This window comes from Ranitomeya imitator, chromosome 3 (genome assembly GCF_032444005.1).
Source record: "Ranitomeya imitator isolate aRanImi1 chromosome 3, aRanImi1.pri, whole genome shotgun sequence".
In the NCBI taxonomy this organism is placed as follows: Eukaryota; Metazoa; Chordata; class Amphibia; order Anura; family Dendrobatidae; genus Ranitomeya; species Ranitomeya imitator.
Genome location: NC_091284.1, coordinates 61,757,579 through 61,773,353, shown reverse-complemented (window position 1 = coordinate 61,773,353; position 15,775 = coordinate 61,757,579). Strand labels below are relative to the sequence as shown.

Below are 15,775 nucleotides of genomic sequence, written 5' to 3'. Positions count from 1 at the left end.
AAAAATATCAATGGCCGAAAGGTCACCAGTAGAGGGTGGCATTCTATGGCTCTTGCTCTTTAAATCGGTGAATGGGCCTAAACCTTGTAGATTAGGGTCCAAATCACCAATACTGTGTAACAACCTAACATCAGCCAACATATCAGTTGGAATACCCAGTTCAGCACAAGTGCGTGAGTCTTGCTTATGGAAGAATTTCTTCCATCTGATTTTACGCAGGAAAAGGTTAAGGTCCTTAACTGTCCTAAACAGGTCAAAATCACTATTGGGCACAAAAGAGAGCCCCTTTTTAAGGACCGACATCTCATCAGAATCTATATTCCTGGTTGAAAGATTAACAATTTGGATGTTCTGGTTAGTCCCAGATACAGAAGGGCCATCTCTTACTCCAGTCATGGGGGACTCCATTATTATTTCCTCGGTTGGACTGGTCTGTTTCTGAGAGTATAGACCTGGTCCAAAAAACTCCCACTAGGGGTGATGTCTGTTCTAGCTGAAGCACCCCGTGCCCCTCGACCTCTTCCTCTCCCCCGATTTCTACTTCTATTGGTTTTATATCTACCTTCAGACTCAGAAAAATCAGTATCTGTGGAAGATAAATCTACGTCCCGGTCAGAAGGGGTTGGTCTAGGAGTCAAAACAAGATAAGCCTTATTGTCTTTGAAGTCCTGTATGTCACGCATGTACTGACGATGTTTCCTTTCCTTTAAGTGGTACTGAAACCTCTCGATATGTGTCTGTAATTTGGTCTCTTTTAATGCAAAATCAGTCTTTAAACCTTTTCTTTATGTTAGAGCGCTGGATTTGTTTGCCTGTTATTATACATAGTCTTATTGGTTTACAGCCATGGCCTTTTTTTTTTTTTTTTTTTTTTTTTTTTTTTTCCCCCCCCTGTACAAGCGCTATATGAGAGGTTATGACATTAGATACACTCTATTTGTTATGGTATTTCCCGGGTGTGTTTTTCCTGCTAAATGTGGATGATCCTTCCTGGTAAATTTGTGTTTGCTATCATACGTATATCTATAGCTCAGGCTTCCACAGAGATCACCTTTAGTGCTATTCAAGCATTGTTAGGGCTGCTTAGTTATGGTCATTTTTGGTGCAGCATTCCTGTTTATCTACGCTGTTAGACATGTACGGTGATAATTCCCTTTATTTATGATAGGTGGGGTTTGACTCATTGAATCCAGCTATTTGCCGGCGCCGCTGTCTGTTTATTTATAGCCACAACCATTCAGCCGTTCATGCATCTCCCTGGCATTATAGGGTTGCTGGGTTACAGACATTTCCGGTACAGCGTCAGGTCACTAAGTTAATGGGCAGTATTGTGCTGTGCTATTTAAGCCATTATATATGTTTAGTCATCCCTTATCACTGTTCAGCTGTCATTCTGGTGATGTATGCCGGACTTTGTTTATCTAAGGCTGAGCGTTTATCTAAGGCTGAGCATTCATCTCGCTTTGTGGTTTCCTGACAGCGGCAACCTCCTGTTTCACTGCGCAAGACAGGAAGCTCTTGTATTGTTTCTGGAATCAGGCGTCCCACGTGGAGTCTGGCATACGCTATGGTGTCTGAGTAAGTGTTACCCCTCCTCTGTATTTTTATACCAACATGGCATTATCTACCTTTGCATTATGCATTATACAGAGTGTATCTGCAGTGTGTATTCGCTGCCTTCCGTAACAGTTTGTTATGCTAATGTGGACTAATTGTCTGCCCTATGGGAGGTCAGTAGATGCTTTTTTTCACATCCTGGCTCCTTTAATAAGGCCCTTCTCTCGCCCCACTCTCTGCTTGACAGCATAGAGGGCGGCAGGACTTTATGTCCCTCTACTTTAATATTTAGGCACTCCTTCTCTACAAGCAAGCATGTCCCCTGAAGAGTTGTCTTGGACGAAACGCGTAGGGACGAATTTATAAGGGAGAGTGCAGGGCTTCTTATGTATAGGGGTAGTTGTGGACTGCCCTTGTAAGGGCAGGAGCTTTGGGGGATAGACTATTTATAGCCCCATAGGGATTGATATAGGGACTGTCATCCCTTCGTATCCTGGATGTCTACCTAACAGGGGATTATCTGGTGCTCCGTTGCCCTCGCTTTGGAATTGGTGAGACCGTTCCTTATTTATTTATATGTACATTTATTAAACACCAGCAAGTATTTTTTTATAATATAAGCTAGGACTGTTTTTTCTGGTCTTATGTGACTGAGTGCAGTAGATTTGCTGTGTCCACATATAAACATTGGTGGCACAGCTTTGTCATATTCACTGCCTCAGCAATCAGGATTCTGGCTGTTGTTATTGCAGTCGAGTTCTGTTTTATCCTATAGAGGGCTCACTAGTCTCTATGGACCATCACGTTATATGGTAGAGACATAGCCCCTGTTATGGTTTATTTTTCACATGGGTGATTTGTGTTTTTTTTTTTTTTTTTTTTAGGTTACTTTTTGAGTATTAAAAGTTACGTTTTATTAGTCCTTTTTGCTGTATTGGGTATCCATGGGTGGTACCTAAGCTCCTGCAACGCTCTGTACCTGACATAAGGCCGGTTTCACACGTCAGTGGCTCCGGTACGTGAGGTGACAGTTTCCTCACGTACCGGAGCCACTGACACACGTAGACACATTCAAATCAATGCATGTGTGCAGATGTCATTGATTTTTTTGGCGGACCGTGTCTCCGTGTGCCAAACACGGAGACATGTCAGTGTTCGTGGGAGTGCACGGATTACACGGACCCATTAAAGTCAATGGGTCCGTGTAAAACACGTACCGCACACGGACGTTGTCCATGTGCAGTCCGTGTGCCGTGCAGGATGGGATGGGAGGTGGAGCCGCATATTCATGACTGTAATCGGCGGCCCCACGTGACCGCTCATACAGGAGAAGGTGCGGCCAGGACAGGAAGCAGCGCCAGCCAGCGAGGGAGCCGGGTGAGTATTTTAAGAACAGCGGGCGGGCGCACAGGAGGTGGGGACATGGACCTTTATTTTAAACACGAGAAACAAAAAAAAAACATTATTCATATCTTCTCTACAGCAAATGCTGCTGCAAAGAATATATGAATCGCGGCTTCAGCACCAGATGCAGGGGACAGCGCTAAACTTTAGCGCTGTCTCCTGCACGGTGCGTGTGGTACCCAGTGGGCACACGGGCGGCACACGTGTGCTGCCCGTGTGCCACACTGATGTGCCACAGAAACGCATGGGCACACAGACACGGATAATTCCGGTACCGATTTTTCCGGTACCGGAATTATCTGGACGTGTGGGACTGCCCTAAGAGACATGGCGAATCAGAAGATCTATGCTACATTTATAATTGGAGGGATTTACGGTACTAATAATATTTTTATTATTACACCTGCCACATATTGGGATAGGATCTTGGAGATGGGAATACCCCTTTAAATACCATAATTGCTTAATTTTTATTTCATTTCCATACCGCCCTATTACACGTCAATAAAAGGCAATAAATGTTGCATGTACCCCAAAATGGCATCAATATTACTGTTAGATCGCCACACAAAAAACAAGCCCTCGCACAGCTATAAAAAAGAAAAACACACCACTTTGGCATCGCTGTAATCATATTGACCTGGAGAATGCTACATTGTCATTTTTAATACACAATGAAAACCCACGTGAAACCCAGTTAAATTTAGAAAACAAAATGGCTACGTGAGTGGCGGGATTTTTTTTTTTTATCATTTCTCTTCACTTAGAATTTTTTTCCCATTTGTCAGTTCATTAAATGATAAATAGAATGGTGCCAAAGAAAACTTCATTTCCTCCCGCAAAAAAAAAAACAAACTCTCAAAATAGCCATGTCTCTTGGAAGAAGAGAAGGAAAGACAAAAATGTGACAAGTGAAGAAATGCAGCGTCCTTGTATAAAGAACTGTATTGTTTTATTATAGGACATCTACATCATAGATGAGCGCTTCCATTACTACTTACGCACCTGGCTGAACTGTATGCTGGACGTGCTGGGGACCATCCTGGTGATTGTGTTTGCTACACCTCTGTTCTCGGCGGCTATTGTTCCTATTGGCTTTTTATACCTATTGATCCAGGTAACATTACATTACAGTTTAGTTCTTCTGTTGAATACTTAGCTCCTCCCCCTTGTTCCTCAGGGGAGGGGTCAGTCCTAGTTGATTTTGTGCCCCTGAGTATTATCCACATGTACACTAACCACTCAACAGTCGAGGTAACATATAGCAGCAAGTAACTGCCTGGCGATTGCTCCCCCTGTACAGATCTTAAGGATCTTGTTTTCATGTCATCACCCCCTCCTTCTACCAATTAGAGCGCTTTTGTGCTCTGTGTCACATGTCATATTTTTTTTTTTTTTACTTAGGTGGTGAGTTACACTTCTAATCCCCCCCATGAGCCTAATCAGACCATTTGTTGACTCCCATGTTTTGGTATCTTGAGTTTTGATGACTGCGTGTATTGTACATGTAGGTATCAGGGTCATGCACATATCCAACTTTTATTCTTCGGAAATGTTCTCCATCTCTGCTTGGTTTAGACAAGTCACAAACTTGAAATGTTAGGCATTTTACATATACGGTAAATTGTCTCTTCAGAGAGGAAGAAAAATAGAAGTTTAGTGTCCCCTACCAAAAGTAACAATCTTAAAAGTCATTATCGACCCACTCACGAGCCTTGCTACATGAGTTAGTGTAAAAGCCAAAGCAGAATCTCTATTTACAGACACATGTTTCACAGTGTTTTCCCTTCCCCAGTGCAAAGCAAGAGATCTGATTTTTTTTTTTTTTTTTTTTATTTTTTTTTTTTATGAGAGGCATCTGAATGGGTGTAAGTGTCTCTCATTGTGGAGAGTGACCTGCTAGTGTAAGGAGACTTATAGGCCATGCAATGCTCCTCTGGGATTTTAAATATGCAAATTGCCTTTTCAGAGAACTCTAGTGCCACCTGCTAGAAGTAGCAATCCTATACCTCAATATCTACCCTTTAACAAACCCAGCCACATGACTTTGTGGTGTTTGCCCCTCATCAGTGCAAAGTATGAGATCTGATTCGGCTGTATGACATTATGTGGCAATCCGGTGCTGTTACATATCACATGACATGCTATTTTAGCAGTAGATATGTGTAACACGATTTATCCCTTTTTTATTTAGAGATATTATATCGCCAGCTCACGTCAGATCCGGAGGCTGGATGGGGCCTCGCGATCTCCCATTCTCTCTCACTTCAGTGAGACTTTGCAGGGAGCGTCCACCATCAGAGCCTATGGACATCAAGAGAGGTTCATTGGTCAGAACAAGGATGTGATGAACGAGAATTTACTGTGCTACTATAATAATGTTATCTCGAACAGGTAACGGGGTGTAACGTGTGCTCAGGTAGTCACCATTACGGCACATTGGGCTCGCGGCACGGTGTTATGTCGATCCCTAGTCCGCCCCTTACTGATGCTTATTGGTGCAGTATAGCCGATCTTGTCAGATAGTCTTGGCTTGTAGTCTCTACAGTCCTGAGATACAGCCTCCTCCGATGAGAATATCAATACAGTCTTTTATGGCAAGTATGGGCATCTTCTCGAGAACCACGCCAAGGGGCAGATATATCATTGGTGCAAGAGGTAAGGGGGCCTAATTACACCTCCAAAGCAGGTGAGCTTTTTCATTATGAAAAACTGTAAAGGGCCCATATACCATTCTTGCACAGGAGCCCTTTTTGGTCTCTGTCTGCCTGTGACCACACCTACTTGACTAACAACCCAATTTTATATACAGGGGATAGGTAATATATCTCAGGAATGGAACAGGGTAGGAACAAAAGAAAAATAATGTCAGATTCAGGAGAACGGACGCATTTACACCAGGTAAAACAGTGGAATATTTTAGGCAAGTGACCACTCCTGTTATAAGCTGGATTCGGACTACCGTAGACTGCCAACATTCAGTGCAGCTGAGCCATACGTATCAATTCTCACATAAAAATGGGAGGACTCTCAAAACCGCCGGCAAATCTATGTATGAAATGTTAGGTTATTACCGATGACTGATGTCGAGGTAATGAATTTCATAAAATTTAATTTTTTCGTTATGTTTAATGATTTTAATTGCTGTTGTTACTGTCATTATCGAGGGTTGTAACAACGCAGCACTATAAAATGGCACCTCCTCGCTCCAGAGCCATCGGGCAGCGATGTATTGAGGCCATTACAGAAGTCGGCACTGTTCGGTCTCTCATTGTTATCATCTGTACCGAGACGTTCCTTGTTCTGGTGGAAGTTGGATCACTATATCATGGGGGCAGAGAAAGATGGCGGTGCCGTCAGGGAGGGTTAAAATGGATCTGGAGGAAAGAGCACAGTAAAGTCAGCCAAAACAAGAGTGGAGCAAGCCCACTGTTGGCCATCATAGATGTGCTGCTCTTGGCATGGAAGTTCTGCTACCCAGCGGTAGTGCGGGGACTGGGTGGTTTATGGGATGGCGTGGGGCTGGCTTTGTCTGGGTGGATTTTTGGGGGTGTGGAGAACAAGATGGGGTTTATTTAATGCTAATGGTGCATGTTGGAACATGTCTTGTGTATATATTGGGGGACACGATGAAACATTACGTAGACTTATCAGGAAATGCACTTTATGGTTTATATTTTCTCCTACTACAGGTGGCTTGCAATAAGACTAGAGTTTTTGGGGAATTTGATGGTTTTCTTTGCTGCGCTGTTTGCCGTCCAGGCAGGTGACAAGATGGCATCGGGAACAGTGGGACTATCCATAACGTATGCACTGAACGTACGTAGAAAAGCTGCAGAACATCGCTTAAAACTGCCCCATCCTGTGCCCTTAATGGAGTTTGTCTTACAAGTAGAAACTTTGTCCACTTCTGTAATAAATCCTCATTCATTTCCTCCCCAGATCACTCAGACGTTAAATTTCTGGGTACGCAAAGCTTGTGAGATAGAGACCAATGGAGTGGCCATAGAACGGGTCTGTGAATATGAAGAAATGGAAAAAGAGGTACGGCGACCCCAGATTACACTCCATGTATGGGATCCTTCTCTTTGATGGAACTGAATGTAGATCTAATTACCAGGCGCCCTGGATCCTGCCCAGAAGACCGGCAGCCGAGTGGCCGGACAGGGGGATGATTGAGTTCACCAACTACCAGGCCCGCTATCGGGACGACCACGACTTGGCTCTCAGGGATGTGACCTTTCAATTACATGAAACAGAAAAGGTGAAATATCACATTGTAAACTTTATTCAGTCCAATCCCCGCTTTTTAACCATTTCTTTTGTATTCAGCTTGTTGCCTTGGAGATCGACTACCACTGCTAGATAACAGAACATGCGCTGTGCTTACAAGCTCTTTTTTCTATTTAGCTTGTAATCAATGTTTTGATGCTGGCCAGGATCACTGAAGCTCAATATTACCTCCTAATCCCGGCCAGCCTCAGCTCAGTGCTTACAAGCAGGACAGCAGTGGTGGTCGGTCTCCTAGGCAATAAGTGGTAAACAAAAGAAAAGTGTTGATATCTCAAGAACGACTACAAATTCTAAAAAGTAGTAAATTACAAAACGGGTCGTTTTTAAAAACACTCTCCGATAATACTCGTCTATAAAGATTGGAATGACCCTTGCAATCTCCTGCTTAAAAAAAAAACAACAACAAAAATGTAGTATTGCCACATTTGTAAAAGCCAGACCTATCAAAATATAAAATGATTTAACCCTTGCCACTTTAGTCACCACACTTTCCAACAAATTAGAATAACAGGCAATTAAAACCTCATCAATATTCCAAAACGATACCATTGAAAACCACAGCTCGGGAAGAACAAAAAAACAAGCAAAACTAAAGCCCTCACACAATTCATTCTATGGAAAAAGAAAAATTGTTGTGTCTCAAAAAGTTGGGGCACAAACCAATTGACAAAGTTTGACATTTTTCAAAACTAGTAAAATACTCACTTGGATTTTTTTCTCCATATTTCAGCATTATATATTATTAATATAATAACTATATGGTGCAGTGGATGATGTCGTTCAAAATTACACAAAAAACAAGTGGACGGAAAAAATAAAAAAAGTTTTATGGCTCTTTAAAAAAAAAAAAAAAGGAAAAAGCGACAAAATATTCGGGTCACCATAGAAGGGTTCTAGAAAGATGTGGTTCGCTCCGGACGCTTGAATCAAATGAAATAGTATCATCCAGTCACCAGGAATAAATTAGAAGTTATTTATTGGACAACGCATTTCGGAGTTGAACCTCATCGGTTATAAAATCGGGTCGGACCCCCGTCATGGGGCATGTTATCGTCTCTCCTGGTAATCGGCGATATCTTACAATGTTGGGAATAACCCTTTCAGTTTGCAGTGTCTGTTGGGCAGCGCTGGTGTCCATCATGAGCTGGTATTCAGCCTAGTGGAGGTGTATGACATAACACAGACCCCCATATAAGTGCCCACCACCATTGTTGCACCTGTCCCTGTTCTGCTTGCGGTGGTCCGCTCCTCTTCTGTCTGACATTGCTGATTGCTTGTAACCGGCTTTGACCCCAGCTTTTTCCCAGGCTATTTTTCTGCCTGCAGCTGCATTAATATCAGAATATACTCATTTGGAGTACAGCTGATGGCAGTGATGGGTCGGCACGGTCTCCCTGAGAATTGTGTTTATCAGCCTATCCCCAGAGTTAGACACAAGTGCTGAGCAGACCCATCACTGCCATCAGCTGTACTCCAAATGAGCATGTTCTAATATTAATGCAGCGGAAGGCAGGAAAATAAACTAGGGAAAAGCCGGGGAAGCCACTTGCATACGATCTCTTTTACAGAAATGAATAATAAATGGATGAAAGTTCAGTTAGTCCTTAAAGCTAAAGTTTCTATGACTGTGCTTTCAGCTCGGGATTGTTGGAAGAACCGGAGCCGGTAAATCCACTCTCACAAATTGCTTGTTTCGCATTGTTGAGAGAGCGGGAGGAAGGATAGTGATCGATGGAATTGATATTGCAACCATCGGACTGCATGATCTACGAAGCAAACTGAATATCATCCCACAGGTGAGGTCGTCCCACAGCCTGGACCCGCTGTATCAGGATTAGGCCTAAGAGGATCGTCTGGTTACTAGAGCAATATAAATGTGTGCTTCTATAATATACAAGCTAGACAGCTCTAGGAGCGGCTCCTCTTTTAGGGACATTCCATAAATATATTTGATCAGAATATCCCTTTAAGGCTGGGATCACACACAGCGAGATACGGCCGAGTCTCGCTGGTTAAAACCAAGCTCTGGCACCGGCACTCTGGAGCGGAGCGTGCAGCTCCATGTGTTGCTATGCGGCTGTATGCTCCCCTCTGGAGTGCCGGTGCCAGAGCTTGGTTTTAACCAGCGAGACTCGGCCGTATCTCACTGTGTGTGATCCCAGCCTAATAGAGATTGTTAAAGGGGTTATCACAAAATGACATATGACTAAATAGGGAGGAAAGATCTGACCGTGCAGACTGAGCCCGTTCCTGAATTACGTGATCAGTCATTCATTCATTCGGAAAGCCGACATGTAAGACCGGGGCGACACGGACAGCACCGCTGCCAGACAAACAAGCGCATTCTGTGATCTTGTGGATGGCAGCAGACAATCATGTTAAATAAAATTTACTTGTTATTAAAAATCCTCTCTGTTCTCAATGTTGCTTGTTTTTCCAAGCACTTTTAACCATGAGTGATGTTGAGCTGAACCCTTTAAGCACTAGTGAGCCTCTCTTTATTTCTAGGATCCTGTTTTATTTTCGGGCACAGTACGGATGAACCTGGATCCCTTGGAGAAACATTCTGATGCCGATCTCTGGGAGGCTCTAGACATGTGCCATCTGAAGAACTTTGTGCAGTCACTTCCCAAGAAACTCTACCATGAGGTGTCAGAAGGAGGAGAGAACCTAAGGTGACATGTACTGCTCCTGTATGAGTGTTATACAGATCTGCCGCAGAGTCATGGACGCCCGTGTGCGGACGTACTCTGGTCTTGGGTACTCCCGTTCTCGTGATCACTGGTCGGACTCTCTGCAATCATACATTTATCCTGTGACTTCTGTCGGAGAACCCCCTTAAGGATGACTACCTTTCTGTCTTGCTGCCTTTTTAGTCTTGTCTTGTAATCCGGCACCCGTCGATCCAATCACTGCTGGAGTAATGCATTTATGTCGTGGTTACTCATTATTTCTTTTTTTTTGTAGTGTTGGGCAGAGACAGCTCATCTGCCTTGCTCGCGCTTTACTTCGAAAGACAAAAATCCTTGTTTTGGATGAAGCAACAGCCTCGATTGACATGGAGACCGACAGTCTGATTCAGGGCACCATCCGCAAGGTGTTCAGCGACTGCACCGTGCTGACGATAGCTCACCGGCTGCATACAGTCCTAGATTCGGAAAGGTACAGATGTGGCGATATCACTGGCTACAGCCGTCCTGAATATTATGCCATGAGGTCTAGTTATTGGGGTACAGTCATACACAGTAGGACATAAAACTGCACCGACACGCAAGAACCTGCAGTTTTTTAAATTGATAATGGCCATGTCAGTTTTCATGTTACCAGCTGATTTCTTAAAACTGCATTATGGCCTGGTTTTCATTCACAAAAAAAACACAAAAAAATGTTGCATCCTTAAGGGATTTGTGCCAAGTATGGAATCTGTCACTTCTCTATAGGATAGGTAATAAATTCCTGATCGCTTGTGGTCTTATGATTGCGACCCACACGAATCCTCTGGGGAGCTCCACCTAATTTGGGTGGAGCTTGACAATGGGACTACTAGAAACTAAGCGGTAGATGCACCAAGGACATGCGCACCACTGCGCCATTATAATGGGGCATTTAAGAACCATATTCTTGTGATCTCTAGAGGTCCCAACAATTGGACTCTCACCAGTCTGTAAGTCATCACCTCTCCTGTGTACAGGTAATAACGTTAAATTATGGGAATAACCTTTAAGAGTACCCACCCCCGATAGTATTCAGCCGACACCTATGTATTCAATGGGGAGAGGGGAGTAAGCTGCCGATAGTCACCTCTGGTGGAGGCTCTTATCCTGAGAAACAGAAGGATTCGAACCTTCTTTCTCCTGACATAATTTGGGGAGAATCAGGTGGCCAGATACACATTATATGGTTGGCTCCTCATGCCGGTGTCATTAGGTTCAGCTAATGGGGTCGCTGAGCTTTCATCTTTCAGGCTAAAAGGTAGAGCAGTGAAAACATTATTGGTTCTTCTACAAGGATTGTTCCTCTTCTAGTCCCAGGGACAGGGCATTCATCATGGCGAGAAGCCCACTCACCGCTGTGCTTGGGAACATCGCAATGCCAAGAATTACTGGGAGCCTAAAATATAGTAGTGACCCCACAAATGTTCTGTATTCTCAGTGACGGGTTAGATAACAGTACAAGAGAAGAGAGGACCCAAGACGGAAAATTATATCTTATTGAAGATGAAGAAATGTGTAACAGTGGCCTACTGTCTCTTGCTCTCCGCAGGGTGCTTGTCCTCGAGGCTGGGAGAGTTGTGGAGTTTGATGAGCCGCAGAGACTGGTACAGAAGAACGGAGCCTTCTCCAAGATGGTGTCAGAAGCTGGGATAAAGCATACGGAGTAATCTGCTGGATGCAGAACTGATGCTGTGCCACATTACTGGAGATGGTCCTACATTAGTTTTACACTGGGACTTGGCGGCAGCGCATCTTATTCCTTGATAGGGCGTTGATCCAGGGAACTAGTCTGATTGCCGTATGTGGAGTCGGGAAGGAATTTTTTTTCCCCAAGGTGGAGCTTACTCTTTGCCACATGGGTTTTTTTTGCCTTCCTCTGGATCAACATGTTAGGGCATGTTAGGTTAGGCTATGGGTTGAACTAGATGGACTTATAGTCTTCCTTCAACCTTAATAACTAAGTTACTATGTTATGTATCATATATGATCATCTACATTAGTTTTATACTGGGACTTGGCGGCAGTGATCCAGTCCATCTTATGTATCCTATATGATCTTCTTTACTTTCAGCGACCTAAATCAGTTGGATATTACGGCTTAAGCAAACTTTTTGGAGACCGACTTGCAGAACAAGGATGTTGAACTTCTGTCTTCCAAGCCATTGTGCAAGTAATCGTTTACCTGCACCGTGCCCGCTAAATGTAGCAGATGGTGGGTACAAGCATCTAACGGCCCCTATATACATAAGAGGAATGTTGGTCAAACCCTTTGATTTTTTTCATCAAATGTGTATGGGGGTCTCCCAACGCCCACACAATACTTTGGTTTTAGTGGCAGATAAGCTAATATCGCAGTGGTTTAGGGTATGTGCACACATTCGGTATTTGCAGCTGAAAAATCTGCTTCAATCCCGCTGAAACTACTGATGTGTTGGCAGGAATGTGAAGCTTAAAATTCATTTTTGACTTTTTTTTTGCATATGCTTTTGTATGCATTTTTCCCATTATTACTATGGGTGAAATTTGCAGCAAAAATGCTGAAAGAATTGACATTCTGAAGATTTAAATATGCAAGATAAAAAAACAAGCACTTTGTGCAAGATACTTCAGGAATCTCATTCACTTTGCTGGTCCTTCAGCAAAAAAAAAAACGTGACATAACTACAACATGTGCACAGACCCTTATTCTTTTCTCCCCATAGAGAACACATTAACGCTCAGCCAAATATTATCGTGCGCATTTGACTCCACCTACCGGACCATTTTCCTTGTATATCACAAATGGGCTACCTCAGAATTACTGTACCATAAAAACTTATTTATTTAAATGAAAAACAGAAAAATATTTGATTTTTTTTTTATATTCTAAAAATTTTTAAATGGCAAAAAAATGAGTTTTTTCAATATATTTTATGTCATTTCTTTTCAATGACCCAAGTGTTTCAGAAAATGAATGATCATGTAAATTTGGCCTCGCACTTCTTGTATTATATAATGTTAGATGTTGGCTGTTTTCTAGTTCCGGATATGTTCTCGTGACTCTGACTGCAAAGTCCTGATGCTTTTACAATTGCATGTTGATTATGATTTTCCATATTTCACCATGTGCGTCAAGCTGTGAAATTCACAGCAGAAATTGACATGTGGCTTGGATGATTATTATTTCCTTTTTTTGACGAAGGTGGGATCTAATAGACTACATGTCAGTAAAACACGGACAGGTTAGATAATGCCTTTTAGTATGTAAGTAGTATGGTGTATTACCAATAATATCGGGATTGCAGGTTCAAAGGACTAGTAAACATAGAAAAATCTTTTTTTTATTTTTGCAAAATGTTTTTAAAAGAAAAAAGTTTTAATTAAAATAATTTATTTGGTGGGCATGTTTGGTATTGCTGCATTAGTAACATAGTAACATAGTTAGTAAGGCCGAAAAAAGACATTTGTCCATCCAGTTCAGCCTATATTCCATCATAATAAATCCCCAGATCTACGTCCTTCTACAGAACCTAATAATTGTATGATACAATATTGTTCTGCTCCAGGAAGACATCCAGGCCTCTCTTGAACCCCTCGACTGAGTTCGCCATCACCACCTCCTCAGGCAAGCAATTCCAGATTCTCACTGCCCTAACAGTAAAGAATCCTCTTCTATGTTGGTGGAAAAACCTTCTCTCCTCCAGACGCAAAGAATGCCCCCTTGTGCCCGTCACCTTCCTTGGTATAAACAGATCCTCAGCGAGATATTTGTATTGTCCCCTTATATACTTATACATGGTTATTAGATCGCCCCTCAGTCGTCTTTTTTCTAGACTAAATAATCCTAATTTCGCTAATCTATCTGGGTATTGTAGTTCTCCCATCCCCTTTATTAATTTTGTTGCCCTCCTTTGTACTCTCTCTAGTTCCATTATATCCTTCCTGAGCACCGGTGCCCAAAACTGGACACAGTACTCCATGTGCGGTCTAACTAGGGATTTGTACAGAGGCAGTATAATGCTCTCATCATGTGTATCCAGACCTCTTTTAATGCACCCCATGATCCTGTTTGCCTTGGCAGCTGCTGCCTGGCACTGGCTGCTCCAGGTAAGTTTATCATTAACTAGGATCCCCAAGTCCTTCTCCCTGTCAGATTTACCCAGTGGTTTCCCGTTCAGTGTGTAATGGTGATATTGATTCCCTCTTCCCATGTGTATAACCTTACATTTATCATTGTTAAACCTCATCTGCCACCTTTCAGCCCAAGTTTCCAACTTATCCAGATCCATCTGTAGCAGAATACTATCTTCTCTTGTATTAACTGCTTTACATAGTTTTGTATCATCTGCAAATATCGATATTTTACTGTGTAAACCTTCTACCAGATCATTAATGAATATGTTGAAGAGAACAGGTCCCAATACTGACCCCTGCGGTACCCCACTGGTCACAGCGACCCAGTTAGAGACTATACCATTTATAACCACCCTCTGCTTTCTATCACTAAGCCAGTTACTAACCCATTTACACACATTTTCCCCCAGACCAAGCATTCTCATTTTGTGTACCAACCTCTTGTGCGGCACGGTATCAAACGCTTTGGAAAAATCGAGATATACCACATCCAATGACTCACCGTGGTCCAGTCTATAGCTTACCTCTTCATAAAAACTGATTAGATTGGTTTGACAGGAGCGATTTCTCATAAACCCATGCTGATATGGAGTTAAACAGTTATTCTCATTGAGATAATCCAGAATAACATCCCTCAGAAACCCTTCAAATATTTTACCAACAATAGAGGTTAGACTTACTGGCCTATAATTTCCAGGTTCACTTTTAGAGCCCTTTTTGAATATTGGCACCACATTTGCTATGCGCCAGTCCTGCGGAACAGACCCTGTCGCTATAGAGTCACTAAAAATAAGAAATAATGGTTTATCTATTACATTACTTAGTTCTCTTAGTACTCGTGGGTGTATGCCATCCGGACCCGGAGATTTATCTATTTTAATCTTATTTAGCCGGTTTCGCACCTCTTCTTGGGTTAGATTGGTGACCCTTAATATAGGGTTTTCATTGTTTCTTGGGATTTCACCTAGCATTTCATTTTCCACCGTGAATACCGTGGAGAAGAAGGTGTTTAATATGTTAGCTTTTTCCTCGTCATCTACAACCATTCTTTCCTCACTATTTTTTAAGGGGCCTACATTTTCAGTTTTTATTCTTTTACTATTGATATAGTTGAAGAACAGTTTGGGATTAGTTTTACTCTCCTTAGCAATGTGCTTCTCTGTTTCCTTTTTGGCAGCTTTAATTAGTTCATTTGTTGCTGCACAATAAAACTGTATTACTGTTCATAAAGTACGGTAAACGCCTTTTATAGAAAAATAAACTATTCCATAATTGCTGTTTGTTAATCTCTGCTAAAAAAATAAATAAATAAATGAAAAGTGATCAAACACTTGTAAGTATCCCAATATGGTACTAATAAAAAGTACTGCTCAATATTAAGAAAAATGAGCCCAAAAATGGTTCTGAAAAATGGAAAATTAGAGCTCTATTAAAATAAAAGGCTTCTTTTTTTGGCTGTAATATGGTAAATGATTTTTCTGGTGAAAAACATGAAAAAATATATAAATTTGATATCCCCATTAGGCCTCACTCACACCAGCAAATAAATCGGGCTAGTGCAATTGGATTAAAAAAAAAATTGGATAGCACTCGGCCCAATGTTATACTATGAGGCAGTGCATATCTCTGATTATTTTCTCATGCCGATTCAGCAGGAGATAATAATCGCCACATACTGTGTGATCTGATTGCAC

General features: G+C 42.2%; 1 protein-coding gene across 1 annotated transcript in view; it reads left to right on the top strand.

Annotated features, from left to right (window-relative positions):
* Window positions 1-15,542, top strand: part of LOC138672691 (multidrug resistance-associated protein 1-like) — a 93,552-nt gene extending 78,010 nt beyond the window's left edge. The window contains exons 20-28 of the mRNA XM_069760904.1: window positions 3,923-4,078; window positions 5,156-5,355; window positions 6,654-6,780; window positions 6,904-7,005; window positions 7,082-7,225; window positions 8,892-9,050; window positions 9,763-9,929; window positions 10,222-10,416; window positions 11,518-15,542. Coding sequence (XP_069617005.1) covers window positions 3,923-4,078; window positions 5,156-5,355; window positions 6,654-6,780; window positions 6,904-7,005; window positions 7,082-7,225; window positions 8,892-9,050; window positions 9,763-9,929; window positions 10,222-10,416; window positions 11,518-11,635 — 1,368 coding nt within the window. The 3' untranslated portion in view covers window positions 11,636-15,542. The remainder of the gene's footprint in view (window positions 1-3,922; window positions 4,079-5,155; window positions 5,356-6,653; window positions 6,781-6,903; window positions 7,006-7,081; window positions 7,226-8,891; window positions 9,051-9,762; window positions 9,930-10,221; window positions 10,417-11,517) is intronic.
* The last annotated feature ends 233 nt before the right edge of the window (window positions 15,543-15,775 follow it).